Source organism: Chondrus crispus, genomic scaffold (genome assembly GCF_000350225.1).
Source record: "Chondrus crispus Stackhouse genomic scaffold, scaffold_161, whole genome shotgun sequence".
In the NCBI taxonomy this organism is placed as follows: Eukaryota; Rhodophyta; class Florideophyceae; order Gigartinales; family Gigartinaceae; genus Chondrus; species Chondrus crispus.
This window is the reverse complement of record NW_005179029.1, coordinates 7136-28470: the sequence shown is the minus strand read 5'-3', so window position 1 is coordinate 28470 and position 21335 is coordinate 7136. Positions and strand designations below refer to the sequence as shown.

General features: G+C 50.1%; 1 protein-coding gene across 1 annotated transcript; it reads left to right on the top strand.

Moving 5' to 3' along the window:
• Positions 1–17182: 17182 nt before the first annotated feature.
• On the top strand, positions 17183–20929 carry CHC_T00009534001 (WD40-repeat containing protein). Its single transcript, XM_005713979.1, has 2 exons — positions 17183–19730; positions 20409–20929. Exons 1-2 carry the CDS (start codon positions 17183–17185, stop codon positions 20927–20929), a joined length of 3069 nt encoding a protein of 1022 aa, XP_005714036.1.
• The last annotated feature ends 406 nt before the right edge of the window (positions 20930–21335 follow it).

Here is a 21335-nt window from a genome sequence, read left to right as displayed (position 1 = left end):
CACTATTCATTTCAACCACGCTCGCCGCTGGTGCAATGCCCACCTTCCCTATGCACGTCCCATCTCGGATAGTAGGGTCTTCTTTCATGATTGCGCCAATAGGGGGTCCATGCCTATTACCGCCGATTTCGTTGCCACTTTGGTCTGTAGTAGCCATCGCTGCTTCATTTCCAGCCTTCAGCGAGACATGGTTACTTGCGGTCTCCAAATCCCCTCTATTCTCACGCATACAATTCGAAGCATTGGGGAAAAGAAAGCGCCGGGGTGGTCGGAACTGTGCCACGGGATGACTGTCTGTATTTTCCAACTTGTCCGGTTTCGTCTTAGAGAGGGCCGCAGAATCATCCGCCGTTTCCGTTACTGGGCTACTTTCCAATGCACCCTTCACGAAATCTCTGCGAACAGGCTCGGAGATTTGGTCATCTCTTTGTGGAGTGCTTCGATCCCAGTGGAGAGCTTTCCGCAACTCCGCAACGACTGAGTCGCAACTGCCGAAAAGCTCGACATCAAAATCGTATGTGACGAGCTCACGGTTGACAAGAATTCTCGACACTTGGTACTGAAAATATTGTGGAATACGAGCGACAGGGGAGACTTGTAGACTTGTTCCCAGGACACGCACGAGGTCTGCTCTAAGAGCATCTGTTTCTAGGTTGTCACGAACACGCTTTGGCAAGTTTTCGCCAAAGAAAACAATGTCGGGTTTGAGGACGCTCATGGAACAAGCGTCCATAGTCTTGTCGTCGTCTGAATCGTCTCTCTTTATAGAAGATGAGCGTTTCTTGCCATGGACGCATTTCCAACAGAGAGGCACAGTTCCCGCAGCGACTTCGACTGCAATCTCGGAGTGGCAAATGCTAGCCCGGCACGAGGCGCGCATGCAGGTGGCAGTGAGAAACGAGCCGTGGAAAAGGATGACGCGCTCCTCCGACGCGCCCGCACGGCGATCGAGCCCATCAATATTCTGGGAATAATCGCGGAGCAATTTTCTACGTACTTCCAGTTCGGCGATGAAACGATGCATGGGCGATGGACGGAGGTCGCGGGCGGGAGCAAACCAAGTCCTCCAGATCGTCGTCGTCAATTCTGAGAATCGCCTGCCACAGGCAGGCGACGGTGCGCAAGTCAGTGTGCAAGCCTGGCGGGTCGGCCAGGGCGGCGAAGAAGGGGTCGGCCATGTCGATGCCGCCACAAAGAAGACTGCATCGGAATTCAAAATTCTTCACGCAAAGAAAAAAGTCCCACCACCACCCCTCACTTCCAGGCAAGAATGCTCACTTAAGTGAGGCCACTGAAAAAAACGAAAGCATAAACGAAAACAAAAGTTAGGTAGGAGAATTGCATGAAGTATTCCGGGACTGGAAGCTCCCCAGCCACAGGTCTGACAAACCGCCCATCTCCAATGATAGAAACCAAGAGATTCCTCTTCTGCGTAGCATCCGTATTGTTGCTAGCCTCCACTCGCCCAGCCAGATCGACATATGCATGCTTCCCCTCGCTGTACCAATTCCTCGTTTCAATCATCATGTTGTGCTGCTAAAGCACCCTTTTCTGATTGATAGACGCTCTACTAACTATCTTTTGCCCATGCTCAACGCAAAAGTTCTGTAGTTTCATCGCCAAAACAATCACTTTCGCAGAATCCGCAACAGAGATTTCAAGCATCTTCAAAATCTTGAATTTCTTGACCAGAATGCCGAACGCTTGCTCCACGTGCATGCGCAATGAAGAATGATAAAAGTTAAACGCATCTTCTGTATCTGTAGCAATCGATCCAGGAATGGGAACAATTAAATGGTTTGAACAAACATACGCTTCGTTGCCCGCAATCCAAAATGGCACCATCAGATTCCCTTCATCCAAATATCTTCCCAAAGCGGACACGGCGTGAGCAAGAGAGTCGTGCTTAGAACCCCTGCATATCGCTGAAAAATCTAGGAAGTGATAGTTTGAGTCCAAAACCGCTTGCACTGGGAGAGCATAGAACCCTTTCCTGCAGTAGTACGTCGCGGGGTGCTCATGCGTTGCTGGCTTCCTGATCTTGATCGCCATTCCGTCTAATGCACCCACACAGCCGGTAGAAGGGTTAGGGGGGGAACGGGAAGTTTGGAAATCGTTTGAAACCTTCCTCAAACCATTAAAATCTTCAGGCAGTCCAGGTAGCCTAAGAGCTTCGTTCAGTATATCGCGCGTCTCTTTGAAAACTTGATACACTGTACTTCTACCGACTTCAAAATGTGCCATACAGCCTTATACGGACTCACCAGCCATAATGCGAAGAAGAATTCTCAGACGAGCCTCAGGTGATACAGTCTCCCGTCCAGCACGCTTTGCCATCTCCTCGTTCTTGAGTAAACGATTATTGGCCAGTTGTAACAGCTTCTGAAAAGTTTCCCTCCCCATCCGATAGGCCAGGGCAAACTCATCATCGCTGAACATGCGATTTGCTCTAGAAAAATTCCAATAACGACGCATGCCTTTTGGTTTGACCAACAGGCAGGGCCTCAGAAATTCGGATATTGCGTAATGTAGACCCAAAGTGGAGAGGAGAAGTGATGTCGCCAGCATTGCTTGAAGAGCGAGGCCGCGGCAACGGCGGTCGCGGGAATCATTGTGGCTTTGGTGTCGCATTCTGATCCGGGAGCTGTAGAGTTGGTGCGTGTTAGAATAAATCAGTCAGTAAAGGAAGGCGTGAGAGGCGTTGTTAGTGAGGAGGGTTCGCAGAACAAATGCAAGAGTGGATAAGGTTTGGGTAAAGCGGTGTGCAGTATGCGAATAACAGCTTTTGAAAGCTCTCTTCTTGCGCAAGACAATGCTTGCATCATGACGACGGCGGCGGTGGTGTGAATTCGGAGCATGTGTGTAGGTGCGAACACAGAACGATCGAAAGAGTCGCTCGGGAGCAGAGGATCACCAAGGCGAGAGCAAGACCGCGGACCACGTTGACGGGCTCGTGCACATTGGAACGCCGCGGTGTATACTGTAACCCTAGATTGATGGCTGACAAATACTGTCAGAGCTGCAGAGAGAGTGTGTGTAAGGAGTTTGTACAGCTGCCCACGTGTGCAAAATGTTTTTATTTCTTCAAGAAAAACAGGCAAGCACCGGCAAGCACGGGCAAACAATCGCTTGTTAAGACACACTCTGAGGAAAGTAAATCGGAGTCATCGTCTCGTCACCACAACCCACCCCCAGTTTTGCCATTGCACAGTTCACCAACAATCGTTACAGTACCCTTCTGGGCGGCTCAATTCTGAACAGTTTTCAGAAAGGCAAAAATCGCTGAATTTACCAATCAAAACGATATTTTCTTGCTCGAACTGAGGCCGGAACGAGCTTGAAAACACAAAAGGGGTCAATTATAAAGCACCATCAACGCATGTGTGCCAAAAGCATCAATCCCGACGCCGCCGTTTTGGTTGTGCCATGCGACAAGCTACCTTCGCCTTCTGCAACACCCCTTCCGCGTGTCCTGGCCCACTGCGCTATCGGGATGTCATCCCAAACGTCCGTAGAAGGACCCTCTCGTGCCTGACCAAAACGAAGCTCTGCAGTGGGAGCGTGGTTTTCTTCCTCAACATCAGACCCATTTCGGATGACTGGCATCTCAAATGTCTTTCGGCTAGTGTTTCCAGGCTCCGAAACACAGTCTTTGCTACTGAACGAAACCTCTTTTTCCTTCGGAGCCTCGAGAAGTTGCGGTGCTGCTTTGGACGCACTTGATTTGCGGTCCCTTTGTGAAACTTTTGCAAACTTTGTAGGCGTGACGCTGGTATTTAAAAGTCGGTTGACCTTAAACTTATGGTTTAGGAGTACCTGTATCTCTGCGAGTGATTTTTGCGAACAACCACCCCAGTTTGAAATTCGACTTATTTTCTCGAGAAGGTGACGCGACTCACGTCGGGACCCTGCGATGGAATCAGTTCGCCAAACGTGACTCCTGCGGGTTGGGGATTGGTAGGTAACGATCCGAGGGGAGTTGTCGTTGACTTGGCTTTGTTCGAAGCGGTCCATAAATTGGCAATTCATCGGCCACAAGCCTGCTTCAATGAAGGATTTTCGGGCAATATCTGGAGTCCGGGCACGGTGTCCGGCCACCGCAAGCTTGATTTTAAAAGCCGTATTCGCGCACGGGAGATGACTTATCATCAGCAAGTCATCTCTCGTCTTTCGTACCGTGCGCTGAAAGTATTTGTTGACGGATTGGTCACATGGCTGCAGTAAGTGGGTGGTATTAGCGGGTAGTTTAATCCGAATCTTTTCGCATTCTTGCAGCCACGCCTCTCCTTGGCGAGAGCTGTGGCCATCTACAAGCAGCAAAATGCGCTCATCAGCAGGTATCGTCTTTCGTGCATGTTCGTTAATGTGGTGCACAACTTTAACGATAACGCCCTTGTCGATGGACCCATGATTGGTGACTACCAGATCAGTGTCAGCAGGAAACCAATTTCTGTTGCACCGCCAGTGAAGTACGCCCGTGTTGTCAGTGAAGTCTGTCGAATCAAGCGGAGAGCGCCAGGATTTCATGACTTTCTTCCCTGAGGCAATAATAAAAAGTGGGGCAATATTGCCACAGGCTGCTACCGCAATACCAGCTGTCAGGTGTTTTCCGGGATCTTCATTCCCCTTCGCGCTCCGCCCTGGTTACTTGTCGATGAGGCAAAACACTTGGTCTTTTGTCCATACTCGCCACAGACCGCTGTCTCGTCCCAGTTCCAGATTTTTCGCGGGTCTGAAAAAAGGTCTGGGAACTTTTTTCTGAAGCTTCTGGTTTAAATCTTTTAGCGTACCTATATGAGTGGGGTTTTGGGCTGCCAGACTTGCGCTCGAAACCTGCTCCGACGCGCGAAACGTCAGTTCCCAATGTCGGGCTCGGAAGGATCGGATTGCGTCGGAGGAAAGGACACCGTTCGAAAAGGAGTTACGTCCATCCTGCGCAATTTGTCCCTGTACGCTCTTCATGAGTGCACAATATACTCCAAATCCTCTCTCAGCAGTCTCTAATGTCCTTGACATTACTGAACTTTCCTCAGCGCTAGACAAAATCCGACGGCGACCAGCGAAGTGAGACTCAAGTTCTAGGAGTTTTTCAAGCCTTTTGTGTCCTTTTCTGTCAAGACTTTCTTGATGCTGTACACGATGGAAAGAGAGACGCCAGTTCGGCTGGAGAATGTTCTTGCGGGATCGCCGCGCATCAGAAAGTGATGTGCTTTTTCTCTTCCTACACGCTCGGCCTTGCGTCTTGCGAGGCATTTCTTGTGCCCAATTGTTTGGGCCCGCATAGAGCGTGGCATTTCTGCTCACGACGCAAAAGGCACCGTCTATTGCATTATTAGGGATCAGAGAGAGTGTGGGAGGGTATGAGATGGCCGAGCGGTGATTTTCTCGGAAGGGGTTGAGGTTTGAGGGCGGGAGTACGATGGATTGCTTTTTTAGGATTGACCCCTTTTTAGAATTGAGCCGTCCAGAAGGGTACAGTACCGAAATGTATAATTTATTTCCTTTGGTTTGACGAAGTCCCACATCTGTCCCCCCCCAGCGGGCCCTGTCCCCGCATACACCGAGTCCCCAGCGAGCCGCGCCGCCCACCCCGCCCCGTGTGGCTTGCAATGCAGAGGTAGATGACGCCATTGCATGGCGCCAGACGCACAGTGGGAGGCACTCGCTGTGAAGGACGGGCAACAGCGGTGCCATCGCGGCAAGGGATGGGGAGCCAGGTTAGAAGGAGGGAGTGTCTGGTGCCATGTGCCTGGAGCGGGGGGAACACGTCCGCATCCGTGCTTCAGTGCTCGGCCGCCCCTCTGTTAGGGTTTCTCAGCTACCTACGCCGTCTCTGCCGGCGGCACGGCACTTCATGGGTTGAGATAGTCGCGCGTCACTTTGCATGTGGGCGAGCTTGCTGTCTTATCCATCCAAGCTCACAGACCGGTTCACGATGCGACGTGTCGAGCAAGTCCAGCTGCCCACTCGGCACACGACACCACTTCGGGGGAACGGGATACCGTATGTGCCCTCCACGAGGGTACTGTAGTCTTATCGTCCTACGGTACCCTTTGAAGGGTACCCTTCCTGGCCGGGGCAATTTAGGAATTTTTTTGGCAGAGCCCCACAAGTTTTGAATGGCACTATCCCGAGCAGCCAAAAAGTGTCCGCTACAGCCAGTCGGGTGTCCATGTGCCATCCAAGATGAAAAGACGCCGGCAAAAATAACCTGTTGGAAGCCATTCGACATTTTCCGATACGTGCTAAAAGGGCTCAAATAGCAAAAAGGGGCAATTTGGTGATTTTAGTTATGTACTGGAAAGCGATAACAGAGATTCCACAACTTCCTCTTCACCCCTCCAATCCTTACTGAACGCTTGCCTCGAGAGTGTACTACTCATTGCCGCTCCGAATCTCGCCCCAGAAGTCGGAGAAAAACGTTCAAGCTGTGGGGGAGACAGCGGGGCTGGGGATTTTGGTTCAGCTGCTCACTTTGTACGGCGATTCTCCTTCGAGAATCGCATCTGGGCTCGACTGCGGTCCCGCTGTTCTTTTTTCTCAGCTTTGAGATGCCTCTCAGCAGCAAGTTTTTTGTCTCTCTCTTTTCTGCTTTCGATTATATCGTCCAAAGTCAAGTACAGAGCAGGTGTACCTTTTTGTAACTCCACATTTTTCTCGCGCCCTGCGTTCGAACTTTTTATGTTCGAGAAACGCGTGCTTGTCATAAGGATTTTATTCACACTTCTGCTTTTGCGCAAAGCATTTCCACATCCCTGAGTCCCGTTGTGGGGTCTTTGGCAGCCTCCAACGTTTTTTTGAGCTGACGAAAAGTCCGATTGTCGGGGTCCCAGGTTCTATTTGTGACATTTAGGGAAGCGACTTTGCTACTTTTTGGGTCACATGTGACCGCATCTGGTGCTGGTCTCTTAAACCTGTTAAGAAAATAGTAGTCCATTGGCCATAACCCCGACTTTTCGAAGCTTAACTTCATCTTATCCACCGTGATTTCACTGTAAGCCAACATCGCCACCATCAGATTTGCACGCACACTTCGCATGCGTTGTTTGTTTATGAAACAGGTCCCGGTATTTGCGCATTCGTTTTTTGAATGCACTGTTTATGTCCTGGTCGCAGGGTTGCAAGAAGTGAGTCGTGTTTGAAGGAGACTGAACGACTTCGCACTTTTTCTGCTTGCACAACTCGAGCCACTCGAAACCTTCTCGTGAGGAGTGACCGTCAAGAGTCACACAGTAGGAAAGTTCCAGGGGTAGGGTCTTTCTCACAAATCTATCCACATGCTCTATCACAAAGGAAATGAGTCTCTTTTCCATACTTCCCCTGTCTGTTGTCGTTATTACGGTTCCCTTCTCAAAACACATTTTTTGAGACAATCTACTTGTTTGTGTTAGAAAGTGGAACCCATGAGTTCATTTATTCCCTTGTCGTCGTATCTACGTCTATATATATATTGTTCGGCACTGTAATGTCATCTGTAATGTGCGATCTGACTTGACGACGAGTAGTGTCAGGGTTTGTGCGATCTGACAGCCCCCGGTGACACTACAAGGAAGTCTTGGAAGATTCTCTGGGGGATGGGGGTGTGAGATGGAGGAGTGAGGAGAGGGATTGGAACCTTGATCGACCGAGTGGTTTGGTGAACAAGTCTGCTGGGTTCTATTGATGGTGGCGGCGGAGGCTGGTGATGGGGCGAGAGCTGGGGCGCTATTGCTGGTAGCTGCGGAGGCTGGTGTTAGTGATAAGAGAGAGTAGTTTGTGTGGTGTGGTGCTGGGCGTTGTTTGGCATGTGAGCATGAGCTACATGTGATTGGTGGTGGAGTTCGCTTGAGGGATGAAGGGAGAATTGGGATGGTTTAGTCTTGTCCCATGGCTTGTATGGAGAGGGGGTTGGCGTGGTTGAATTTGAGGTGCCAATCGTAGAAGGTGAGGGTTAATTGAGATGGGTTCGTACGCGTTGAGCGCGTGTGCAGCCGAACAGAGGACTAAGAGCCAGGGGCCGTAGTTGGCGGGGTCTAGCTTTGGAAAGTCTTGTTTTTCCATGATCGATGAGGGGATAGAGTTTGTGACGTGGTTTGTGTCGTGTTCTTTGGCTGGATCAGTCTGATCTTGAGGTGTAGATGGTTCTGCCGTGATGTGTGTTGTCGGAGTTGTGATCGGTTCGTCGGTGTCGGCGGGGGGTGGCTTTGGATGTAAGTGAGAGAGTCGGTCTCAGAGTGGGTGGTGAGATGCCTGTGAAGGCGTTGGGGGTGCCTGTGGTTTGCCGTTGTGGTGGGGTTACATCGTGCGAGTGGTGTTGACAATGGTGCCCATAACCTGTTAAAACGTGAAACCCATGAGTCCATTTATTCCCTCGTCGTCGTATCTACGTCTATATATATATTGTTCGGCACTGTAATGTCATCTGTAATGTGCGATCTGACAGGTTGCACGGAAGGGCATATTATTTCGATCTGTTTGAGCGGAGAGACCCATCCGCTCATTACATTCTTTCCTTCTACAATGAAAAAGGGAGGAATTTTGCGACCAGATGCCGAGGCGGCCACCACAATCGTTATATGCTTGTTGTTTTTTCTAGCTTGACAAGCCAATAACCACAGTGATTGGTGCGTGAGGACCCAAATACTTTAGTTCTTACCCCATATTGACAGTCCACAGCTGTCTCGTCGAGGTTCCAAAGGCAGGATGGGTCGTTGAATATACCAGGATTTGCATGTTGCACTTTTTCAATGCATTTGAAAAGGATGACACATGGGTGAATTTTTCAGCCGCCAACTTTGCGACGTCTTTGTTCTCACTTTTTCGATAAGTGACGTCTCTATTCACTGCACGCCAATGGCGGATGGTGTCTTGAGACGGACTGCCAGATTCTGTGCGAAATCCTGGACGTCCGTCAGACGTTATCTGAGTCATTATATTCCTCACATCACCGTTTGAGGGTGCAAAACCTTTTTCTGCCGCGTATACAATCCTTTTATTTATCAAAGTTGACTCTTGTTCAGTAAGAATTGTGCGGCGTTCTCCGCGGTGGGCTTCTGGCGATAGAAGGGCGTTGAGTTTGGATTCATCACTCTCTTCGAGGGCGTGATAAATCCGACCTACTGTTGTACGAGGTACATTTGTCGCTTTCACGACGGCAGACCGTTTAGTACCTATACGAAGGAGTGCGGTGGCTTTTTCCCGCTGCTTTTTCATGAATGCGTCGCGTTCCTTCCTCCTTTTTTCGATTGAACTCTACATGCGCATGGAGAGTCCCAGGACGCACGAATACTTGTGGTCAAAGTCATGATGTCAGTGCTGTAGAAGACAGTTTTACGAGCGTTGGGACGCCGTGGGGCTGCAGGAGTTTGAATTTTGGCGGACTTCTGCATCGAAGGGCAACGAGGGAGGACGAAGGAACTTGTAAGACTATCGCTAGCATGGCAACGGCGTGTTATTGAGAATCTGGAAGGTCAATACTAAAAATTCCCAAATTGCCCCTGTCAGGAAGGGTACTGTTGCAGAGTTCGTGACCGTGCTTCATAATCTGGATCAGGTAGCTGAGTAATCCGGACTGGGAAATCGGCAACGTCTGTGACGGAACGCTTCCCATTTGGATACACGCCAGTTTACCTTCTTACCGCAGAACTGTTCACCCCAATACCGCTCCCCCCACGTCTGCAGTCACTGCGCGACGCGACCACTTGACAGGAAGGTAACCTCAAACGGGCACGTCATCAGGTCACCCGCTCGCATAGAACGTTGTGCGTCGTTCGCTGTTCACCGACTGGCAGTTGCCACGCCCATTAGCGACACGGAGTGTCAAGCGAAGGAGCGCGCCCGTTGGACAGTGCATCATCGAACGCCGACAGAGGCCCGGGAAACGAGGTCCTCGCGGATGCGGAGAGGACGAAGGGATACAAGAGGGTACAGGGGAGAGCAGGGAAGAGAAGCGGGGAGGCAGGAGGAAGTCGGGTTTTTCGTCTGAGTCGTCGCTGTTGCAGCTGGATCTGCTGTTTACCGAAGCCTTCTGTGTTATTTTGTTAACTGCGGCTGCTTGCTTGCAGTTCGGCTGACTGCCGTGGTGGTCGTTGCTGCACTGCAACTGTGTTGGCGCGTTAGTGATAGCTACTGGCTGTGTCACTAAACTGCGTATTATTTGTTGTGTTTTCTATCCATTTGTGTGCTCAAGAGAAGCGGAGCTGTTGACCTCTCCGGCGAGCACTGGTGAACCCTGCGGATAGTGCTTGCAGGAAGTACCTGCAACAGTACCCTTATACTAGCGATGCACAAGCCTCTGGAGTACAGTGTCTGGCCGCACAGGACAGCCTGCCATTAGAGACTCTGTCGTCGCGTTATTCTACTGTAAATACATTGTAGATAGAATAACGCGACGACGAGCGAAGGTGAGGAGGTCATCGGACCCCGTGTTCACAGTGTGAACTTCACACATCTGTATGTGACAGCACTGCATCATACTGCATCATATGCCTGCCTGGAGTCCCTTGGAGCTCCCACTGCTGACGTAAAAAGTCTTGTTTGTCCGTCGCGAGAGCAGCAGTGCATCCCAATGTGCATACCGTCTCACAAGTCGACGACCTTCTCAGAGCACCCCTATCGGTTTGGCTAAATTTGGTGGCTAAATGTGTAAAATTTTGCGTTTGCATATCCCTAGCGTGAGTAATGATCACTACAGTGATCATATAGCCAAATCGTCGTTTTTGGATTTTGGCCCTTATGATCACTGCAGTGATCATTACAGAGCTTCCGCATCTTATGCTGAAGTACTAACTTTGGCGCGAACTGAGGACTAATTGCGTCACGGACTTCATGATCCGAAACGGTAAATGCAAAGAGCAGAAATTTCTCAACTCGTTGGGACTTAGTTGACTGAAAAAATGCATTGCTCGATCCCATGCATGCAGTCTTGTGCTCCCCCTAGTACTCCAGCGCAAGAGAGATCAGCCGGAGCTGCAGGCTGTTCTTCACAGGCATGGAAATTCTGCTGCCCAGCGCTTCGGAGCATGCATCCATGGCGCCTGGGGTTGGGCGAAGAAGGGGCAGAGCGTATAGTGGTAGCAGTGGTCGTGGGGGCGGCGGAATTGGAAGTGTTCGCAGTCGAGGTGGGGCTCATGGCAGGGGACGCGGCAGGGGACGCGGAAGGGGACGCAGCAGAGGGCGTGGCCGAGGGCGTGGGGGAACCGCGGGACAAGGAAGAGGGCGTCTTTCCTCAAATGATTCTGATGCCAAGGTTGCGGCAACGGAGTGATAGAAAATCAAACAACGACCCGACGTCCGATTGATGGAAGAGCACACGTTCGAAGGTGAAGTTGTCGGAGAGAGAGCGCGAAAGTTATGGACAGGCGTTCTAGATCTTACGACTGTTGCCTTGGAGGCACGGTCTCTGATGCCAAACAGAGCAGGCTTCATGGGCCTATTCAGTGAAGATATTCTGGTTCAAGTGATTCCATAGACAAACGAGCCTGTTAAGATAAAGAAATTGCCCTTTCAGCCTTTGACACTGCCGGAAATGTGGAGATTTTTGTCTACATTTCTCTTCCAGACAACTGGGCTCAGCTTGCATAAAATCCGTGATGTACGAGCCAACGCGGGAGCAAATACTCTCCCACTTCCGGGATTCGATTTATTGCAAACAACATTAGAGCTGACAAAGCAATCGGTCGCGATGACCTCGGTACTGAATTCTGGGATCCGTGATGTACAAGCCAACGCCGGAGCAAATACTCTCCCACTTCCGGGATTCGATTTATTGCAAACAACATTAGAGCTGACAAAGCAATCGGTCGCGGTGACTTCGGTACTGACTTCTGGGATCCTCAGCGCGACGAGACACAACATCTCGACGAGTTAGAGTCGCTGGCATTCCGCACGTCTCGTGATGTATACTTCGACCCCGTTTTTGGTTTGTTAACACTTGATGATGACCTGTACGGGACTCGGCCGGCAGACAATCAAGTCAAAACACTGTCTAGTCGCAAGGCTGACAAAGAAGAACATGTTGCTGACGCATTGGCAGACGCCCTGTCCCGCTTTACTGTGGCGGTACGCTTCCGGAGGCGAGGCCAATCGCAACATCAAAGCGTCAGGCAGCTAATTGACTACACGATCCGCGGCCATGCCTCTCAGTACCCAAGTGGACTTGTCATAACAGCTGACCGAGGGTATGGACGATGGGAGCTTCTCATGGATCTAACCAGTCGAGGAGCTTCTGGTCTATTCATTATGCCAGAGCACTACGTAAATTGCCATCCCTTTGTCGGGAAGTCCTTGGTTCAGGGTGCTGTTGCAAGCTTCGGACGCGCCTCGCAGCGGGCGTCCGCACGGCCGGCGCATCCATAAATGCACGCGCGGACTCCGACCGTCACGGACGCGGTCGCTCATCCAGCGTTGCCATTGCTGCTGCGGTGCGCGTGCTCTGTGCCCCCAGCGACTACTTCACCGCCGAAAGTACAGCTTCAATGGCACGGCTGAGCAGTGCTTGGCTCCGTTGTCCGAAATGTGTAGCAAAATCACCTCAAAGGGCCGCTTTTGAGCCCTTGTGATCACTGTAGTGAACATGTGTGTATGATCACTACAGTGGACTTAGCCCAAAATGAGAGGTCCCCAGGTGTCACTTGGGAAGCATCGCGAAACCGTGAGACTTGGCCGATTTCTGCCAATCCTTTGCGAGTCGACTCGTCTGATTAGCCGTTATGGACATGCATTTTGATAGCTCGAAACACTGGGTAAAAAGTGAGCTACAAAGCGTCAAAATTAATGATCACTGTAGTGATCATTAAAAATGAACGCTAGGGATATAGCATTTCTGTGCGCAACACTATCGGTTTAGGAGTAAATTTGAAATTGAAGTGCCCTGATAGGGCATAGTGTACGAGGGGTGCCGGGCATCGAGTACGAGAGGTACTAGGGAATCCGGGAAAACTCGATATTTGGCAATACAAGTTCCAAACAAACGATACTCTACCGCAACCTATTTCTAAACATGTTGAGCTCTTTTGTACTTCAGTAAACTCCTCAGTATCAGCCACTACACCGTACTCATCCACTGCCGCAGCCTTTAGGTCAACGTACAGCATTTTGGTCCCACCTCCCTCCTTGAAAGATAGGTTGCTTTTCGAAAGTACCTGCGTGATTACCTCGAACGGTAAAGATATCCTCGCAATAGACTCCACAGCATCAGAACTCCTCTTCCGGAGGTCGCTTAAAGCTGACTCGAATCCTATAACTGAGGGATGGTAGGGCATAAACCCACTGCTCGGATTAGATAGTTTCCAACGATGCATAATTAAAACATCTACAAGAGGCTTCGGCCATCGTACAGCAAGTTGTAAAAAATGCCCTCCATCTACCACTGTAATTGTAAAATCACCAGAGCCGACTCGAGATGGCAAGATAATCTCCACGCACAGACGCTTAGTCAATGTAGATCGTTCAATCCACCTAGAGATCATGAACAATGGCTTAAATGCTAGTTCTCCCGCAGTCAGCTCTGCGCCAGCGCCAGTATTCACTTCTTCCTCTTCACTCTCCTCATCGTCATCCACAAATACGGTCGACGCCCGTCGTTTACAGGCAGAACCAGGCCCCTCTGTGGCACTACAACGCCGGTCAAGGGCCACACTGTCGCGAGATTCATCTTCCCCAACGCCCTTACAATACAGAAAAATTAGTTTGACAACTGAATGTTAAACATATCAATCATAAATCACATGTAAATGTCACACTCCCAGTCAGGCTTACCTCTCGTGATTGGTTTGCTTCCAAATTCTATACGCATGGCGTTGTAGCAAGTACGAAAATTTCCCAGCTTGTGTTTTTGGAATACCGCATCTGATTCCCAAACAGCTTGCGGTGACTCACCTCCGGTGACCTCCCCCTTCTCAAACTTCGAACGCAGCATGCGCACAGCCAGTGAATTCTTGGTCAAACGTCCGACAGAAACCATGATCCCTGAGCTCGTAAGAGAGGGTGCGGCGTGAGGAAAAAATACAGACTTAGGTTAGAATGGGGTGCTGTCTTGGTAGGTTGAAAACAATGAGGACGAGGGAATGTTGAGGGAGAGAAGTCTCAAGTTTGTAAGTAGATGACGTTTACTTATAAAGGGTAAAACTATTGCCTCGCGCTGACAAATCCAACATAGCATCCCGGAGGAAACCCCGGCATCCCATCTCGCAGCAAAGCCGCTGTACCGGAAATGAAGTTGGCGGGAAGGCCAAATGTGCATGACAGGTCATGTGCCACGTCACAGAAGCGTATTTTATCCAACAATACAAAGAATTGGGGTGCCTTAATGTTTTACTGCAGTTGTAAATAGTACCGTTTGGAGTGAGGAATTTAATATTACAGCTTTTTCGCAGTGCCGATTATAGTCATGTAGAGTTCATTCGATCCTACATTTTTGCAGAAGTTTGGAGAAGTACCCCAAGCGCGTTATGAAAATGTGAAGCAACTCGAAACCAAATATTTCTTTTGCTTAAAAATTGCACAAAACTAAGCGATACTATCGGGGAAAAACGATACTTTCGCCTCTTCAGTGTCCTTCCAGCGGTAACTTGAGTTGTTTTTAATGCTTTTGCGTTAACTGTAGAGCACGGGATTGTCCCAAGAATATAATAAAGGAGTGGTGTAGCCTCAAAGTACCAAGAGAAAAAACTTTCGCCATGTAAAGTTAAGCAAAAACGATAGTTTCGGATGTACTTTTTGCACGCTGCAGAGATGCTAAAATTAGTAATTTAGTTGTATATTTAGCACGGAATCCTTTATTATTTTTTGTACCTTCTGCTTTTTTGACGCTTCATGCAATACAAACGAACTTCGTAATCCCATATAAATTTGGTCGGTGGTGAAGCCCGCAGACTCTTCCATGACCGGTCTTGTCGGCAACCACGCCGTGTCCAGAAAGAATGCATATTTCCCCGTCTCGTTTGGCGGAAATTGCTGGTGGGATGATACGGAACAGTCCTGGCTTGAGTGTCCGGACAGAGAGCTCCCGCTTTCGAGCACTATTCGGTATCAAACCGAACGTATGTTCTCATACCTGGTATCTATTAGGACACCTTCGCCCGACCTCGTCCAGGCCCGTGCATCTTTTATGGGCTCTCCTATTTTTAAAAGTGTATGGGAGCGAGGAGACCCATAGAACGATTGCCCAGGTCGACGTGAAAACATTCCGGAAATGGTAATGGTGCTTCGTCAACTTAATTGCGGATCTAAAAATCGTACGTGATAATCTGCAACACATTATTAATCCCGGAAGTTGACACTAACTTGAAGCATGCACTCATTTCTTATATACTTTTAATGGTACATGACACTTGTATTCGTCTGACAATGAAGATCAAATTGGAAAACCGCTTCGCTGGTAATTGTAGTAATGCGCGCAAAGTATCGGTCGACGGTACAGACTTCCGCATATACGAACCAAACCCATTCAGTCCGCAGTGGTTCTCGCATAAGTTCAGAGGCCCTGGATTGAGGTATGAGGTGGCTGTTTGTATTTTGACCGGACATATTGTTTGGACGCATGGCCCCTTTCCTTGTGGCTTGTACCCAGACCTTACTATTCATCGAATTGCGATGAAGTTTGCACTTACTGCCGGGGAGAAGGTGGTTGCAGATGAAGGTTATTAAGATCCCACCTGCCTTCTAGGAAGCGATGTTGAAGGGGAACACCGTAAAATCTTGGCTACTATTCGTGCAAGACAAGAAACAGTGAACCGTCGTTTCAAGCAGTTTTATGTACTAGGCCACCGTTTCCGGCACCGCATTGCGCTTCATTCTGTTTGTTTTCATTCCGTCGCAAACCTAACACAATTAATGATAGAGCAAGGAAGCCCGCTCTTTCAAATTGAGTATTCGGAATACCCTGCTTCTCATGTAAGCCTTGGTTAAAAAAAGTATACTACTGTACCGAGGTATAGATTTTTCATGCGTTGTAAAGGGTATGTTGAAGTTTTCAACAGTCCCATGCTGTATCAGTAGTATCTTATGTGAAATCATATTTTAAACAACATAGGGTGCATGGCTTTTCGTGTGACGATCTAAAGCTGTTTTGGTGGCTTTCTCGCGAGACATACTATTAATTATGCTTTGCACAAGTGTATCACAGCAATGCATGTCTATCATTACTGGTTGATATCATATAATTGCATGGCAGTACACCAGCAATGCAACCTGCTTCTGATCATCGAACTCAGTTGAATGCAATTATTGCATGGCCGATGCAGTCCGAATGCACTCTCTCCAGTGTAATTATGTCGTGCTCCCCACAAACAAATAATGTAGCATAGAATCACATCCGTATGTTCCTTTGTTCTTTCATGAACCTTTTAGCAGTGCATTTAAGCAGAACTCCCTCGCCCATCCGTATTGAGGCAGGGCACACGCACAGCACTAACACAGCATCTGATAAAAGCAAACCAAGGCGCCTGCCTACCAGCTGTAGCCCTCAAGTTCAGCCAACATACTGTACCAAGCTGCCCCTCTAACTACTTACATACGGGCAAGCTTTTGAACTTCGCGACTAAATGTTTCAAATATTGGCTATTCCCGGAAACCCCTGTATTGACACTGTTCTATGGTCTTTTGGCCAAGTGGCGCCATGTAATTCGCGTCTCTATATGGTCAAATGAGTAAATTTGTCGCCATCCGGCTTCTAATATAGAGATAGATATAGCCAAAAAGGCCAAATTTTTGGAGATAACCATTCCGATAGGGATAAAAGAGGTTATATGTATCTGGATATGCAAAACATTTACATATACACAGCACCGATAGGGGTGCTCTCAGTGGGGGCATTTATGAACAGAGTAGGGAGAGAGAGAGCAGCCTTACTAAACTCACGATGTGCCAACACCGCAGCAACAATCCGCACAACCGCCGCCCTTTTCTGTGACGACCGTACTGTTAGAAATCACTCCAAAACTCACTGTCAAGCGGGCACTTGACCTAAAATAGCTGTGGCCCACTGAATGTACCGCATTTATTCGCAACATCCAGGGTGGAAGCAAGCCTTTCCCGCCCCCTCTGCGAGAAGACCAAGAACGAAAAACAACGCCCAACGATTCAAGAACGACTAACAACGACAAGAGAGAAAGAGATTCGGAGGGAGATACAGAGAAGAGTAAGCGCCGCTTTGCCACCGCCGCGTATTCAATCCAAACAACACCCCCTAACTCCGAACACCATGGCTGATCCGTACAGTATATTGGGCCTCATCAGCCCGGCTGAGCAAGCCGTCCGCCTCATCAAAAGTCTCATCGAACGACACAAAGCCTACCAGGAAAACAAAACGCTCTCTGCCGAAATGCTCACCGCCTACACCACCTTGCGGACACAAATCATGGAGCTGAAAGACATGCCGATCCATGGAACGTCATCGCAGCACATGGGCTTGCTCCAACATGAAATCGAGGACATCTCAAGCTTCATATTGAAGTCCCTCGAAGAGCTGCAGACAGAGTTGGACAACCCAAAAGTGAGACTCGGTGCGTACGCCTCTGCAGTGGGAGATAGAGGAGTACTAGAGAAGCGCAAGCAAGAAGCGGGCCGCCTTCACGATCGTATTCTAAAAGCAAGCGCGGGCATCGATATTCGCGCGACTCGCGCGGCCGTCGAGTCGACCAGGCCAGGCACGGGTGATATGTTCAGGGCGTCAATAAGAGCCGAACATAATTCTGCGTCGATATACGTGAAGCTTGATTCTCGGGGAAGCGATGGATTACCCAACACGTGTGAGTCGCGTCTGAAAGCAGCTGTGCTACGGAGAGACAGGAACATGCAAGTAGGTGCGACAGCAGTGGGACAGGGCGGAGTCGGGAAGACATGCGCTCTACGAGCGATCGCACACGACGTTGAGATTAAGGCAGAGTTTTCGGGAGGAGTGTACTTCATGTCGTTGGGGAAAGACGGAAACGTGGGACGACTGATTGAAGAACTGTGTGTGATTGTGGAAGCGTCCGGTGGGAACCAGACGGCTGCGGAAATGCGAGGGCAGAGCGAGTTTGGAAGGGTGTTAACGAAAGTACACGCATGGTTTGGTAGTCATGTATGTCTGTTTATCATTGATGATGTGTGGGTGGTGAATGATATAGACGCGAACATCCTTCAAAAGTTGTCTGTTCTGGCTGACACTGCGGGGGGCAGCGGGGAAAGGAGGAGCAGACTACTGTACTCTACGAGGGATAGGGAGCTGCGTCAGATCGGGGAGCGGGTTGCTTTCGAGCCGAGGGAGACGGAAGGGAAAGAAGCAGTTGACATGCTTGTGCACGCGAGTGAGGCGAATCGAGACGAAGTGGATGATGCGAGATGCAAAGAGGCCGTGGGTGAAATACTGGAAATGTGTGGCGGATTGCCGCTTGCGCTGAACGTGGCGGGAACGAGTGTGAGGTACATGAGGGAAAGATGGGAGGGAGAAGTGTCAGAAGCATGGGGGGCGTACCTTTCGAGGATGAAGAGTCGTAACACGATTCGCGGGGAGAGTCCGAAGGACGGATATTCGTCGTTGGATGGGACATTGCATACGTCACTAGATATCCTGGAATCGGATATAGGAAACGGTGGGGAGACGGTTGATGATTTTTCGTTTCGAAAGATGCACCGGAGTCTGTGCGTTATGAAGAAGCAAGACCGGATACCTTTGAGTTTGGTTAGAGATTTGTGGGAGATGGACGACGAGAGGACGGAATGGTGTGCAAAGGAGATGGAAAGGGTTGGATTAGTGGAACTGCAGTATGAGAAGGGTTGTGGTGGGTTGCGGGTGCATGATCTGACTCACGATTTCGCGGTGCAAGAAGCGAAGAAGAAGGAGGGTGTAGAAGAGTGGTGTAAGAAGATGGCGGATGTATGCAGGGCAGGAGGAGGGTTGCTTGAAATGAGTGAGGGCCGAGACGGAGAGGGCAAGAGCGCACGGGGGGAGTATGTTTTCGAGAACATATATCGTGTTCTGAGACAGGGTGGGTGTGTAGAGGAGCTGAAGAGACTATTTTTGAGTGCGCGATGGGTGAAGACAGTGATACAGAGAGGCGGGGTTTGGCAATACGAGGAAGCTGTGAAGGGATTGAGTAGAGAGTTGAAGCGGAAAAGAGGAAGCGGGAAGGTGGGAATGGGACCGGTAGATGAGGATGCAGTGGATGCAATGGTTTTGATGATGCGGGCTGCGCGACTGAGTGTACCGTTTTGCGGTGAAAGTAGTGCTGGGATTTACTTTCAACTATATGGACGAGTGAAGCACAAGGCACGGGATTCAAGTTGTGTGCAAAAGATGCTGGAGGAAATCGAGAGATATGCACCGCGGCCGTGGGTGCGGCCTGTGAATGAGTGTGTATCGCGAGCCGGTGGAAGGTTGGTGGACCATATTGTTCTGCCATATTACGGTGCGCACGAAATTCAAGTGGGCATAGATTCCAGTGGTGAAATGTATGGATGTCAGGTGGACAAGTCCGGGGCCGAAGTAACAGTTTTCACGCAATCTGCTGAGAAGGAGACGAAGATGGTTCGATTAGAAGGCGAGTTCGAAACGGAGAGCCAGGACGCAGGGGACCTTGAAGCAAGCGGGCACAAAAGGGGTGCGCGTTTGAGGGCATGTTTTCGGATGTGCATTGGAAGTGTAACCTCCGAAGTGACCGATGTGACTGGAAAAAAATGGAGCGTGACGAAAACTACCTGCGCAACTTTCTGTGAGAGGAAGGGGTATGCTGTGGTGGGATATGATGACGGGACGTTAAGGCTGTGGAGTACGTCGGAGAGGAAAGTATTAAGAAGTTTCCGCGGTCACAGGTCGCGAGTGGTTTGCGTTAGGATGAGTGGGGACGGAAGACGTGTGGTATCTGGATCCCGGGACAAGAGCGTGCGGGTATGGGACGTGGAGACAGGAGCACAAGTCGGGCACGCGTTAGTTGGACACACGGATGTGGTGGTTAGCGTTGCGATAAGTGGGGACGGAAGACGTGTGGTATCTGGATCGATGGACAAGAGTGTGCGGGTGTGGGACGTGGAGACGGGAGCACAAGTCGGGGACGCGTTAGTTGGACACACGGGGTGGGTGTGGAGCGTTGCGATGAGTGGGGACGGAAGACATGTGGTATCTGGATCCCGGGACAAGAGCATGCGGGTGTGGGACGTGGAGACGGGAACACAAGTCGGGGACGCGTTAGTCGGACACACGAGTTATGTGTCTAGCGTTGCGATGAGTGGGGACGGAAGACGTGTGGTATCTGGATCCCGGGACAAGAGCATGCGGGTGTGGGACGTGGAGACGGGAACACAAGTCGGGGACGCGTTAGTCGGACACACGAGTTATGTGTCTAGCGTTGCGATGAGTGGGGACGGAAGACATGTGGTATCTGGATCCCGAGACAAGAGCATGCGGGTGTGGGACGTGGAGACGGGAACACAAGTCGGGGACGCGCTAGTCGGACACACGCATGGGGTGCATAGCGTTGCCATGAGTGGGGACGGAAGGCGTGTGGTATCTGGATCGGCGGACAAGAGCGTGCGGGTGTGGGACGTGGAGACGGGAGCACAAATCGGGGACGCGTTAGTTGGACACACGTATGCGGTGGTTAGCGTTGCGATAAGTGAGGACGGAAGACGTGTGGTATCTGGATCGGAGGACAAGAGCGTGCGGGTGTGGGACGTGGAGAGAGGGATCACACTTCATACCGGGAGGGAAGAAGATTGGGAAGAAATCGCGAGTCAGTTCCTGAGGACGGCAGACTTGGGTACTGGTTCTCGCACCGGACGAACATCAGAAATATTTTCAAGAGCGGGACTATTTTCAAGGGAGGGAGGAATTGTGCAACGGCGAAAGGATGGGTCTGAGGCTGTCTTGGCCCAGTTGGACGATCCAGTAGACTTGCAGATAGACCAGGATCATGGGGTCGCAGTCGGAGGGTCGAGTCGTCTGGTTGCTATCATGAAGCTAGTGGTCTAAATTGCAGAAGCCATTTAAACGCTTGCCGCCCGAGACATTAGAAATGCGTTGCAACTGTGCGCTGTAGTAGTAGTAGTAGTAGTGGGGAGGGTTTTGTTTTTGTTATGAATGCCTGGAAAGCTTGCTTGATGGAGGTTGCAGTCCATGTATGTGTATGTATGAAGTACCGACCTGCTTCCCTTCATCGTGCGCTCTTGTGCTCAATATAATATCTTGTGCAGTAAACAAAACTAATGTGCAGGCACCTGGCCATCTGATGCGTCAGTTGCGTGCGAGTAAAGATGTTCATGCATCAACGGTGTGTTCAGAGGCGTTGCAGACCGGGTCAAGGCGGGGGGCCAATCTCACTGTTAAGAGGCGATGGGTACATGCACAGGTCCACACGTATGAGAAGAATAATGGCAAA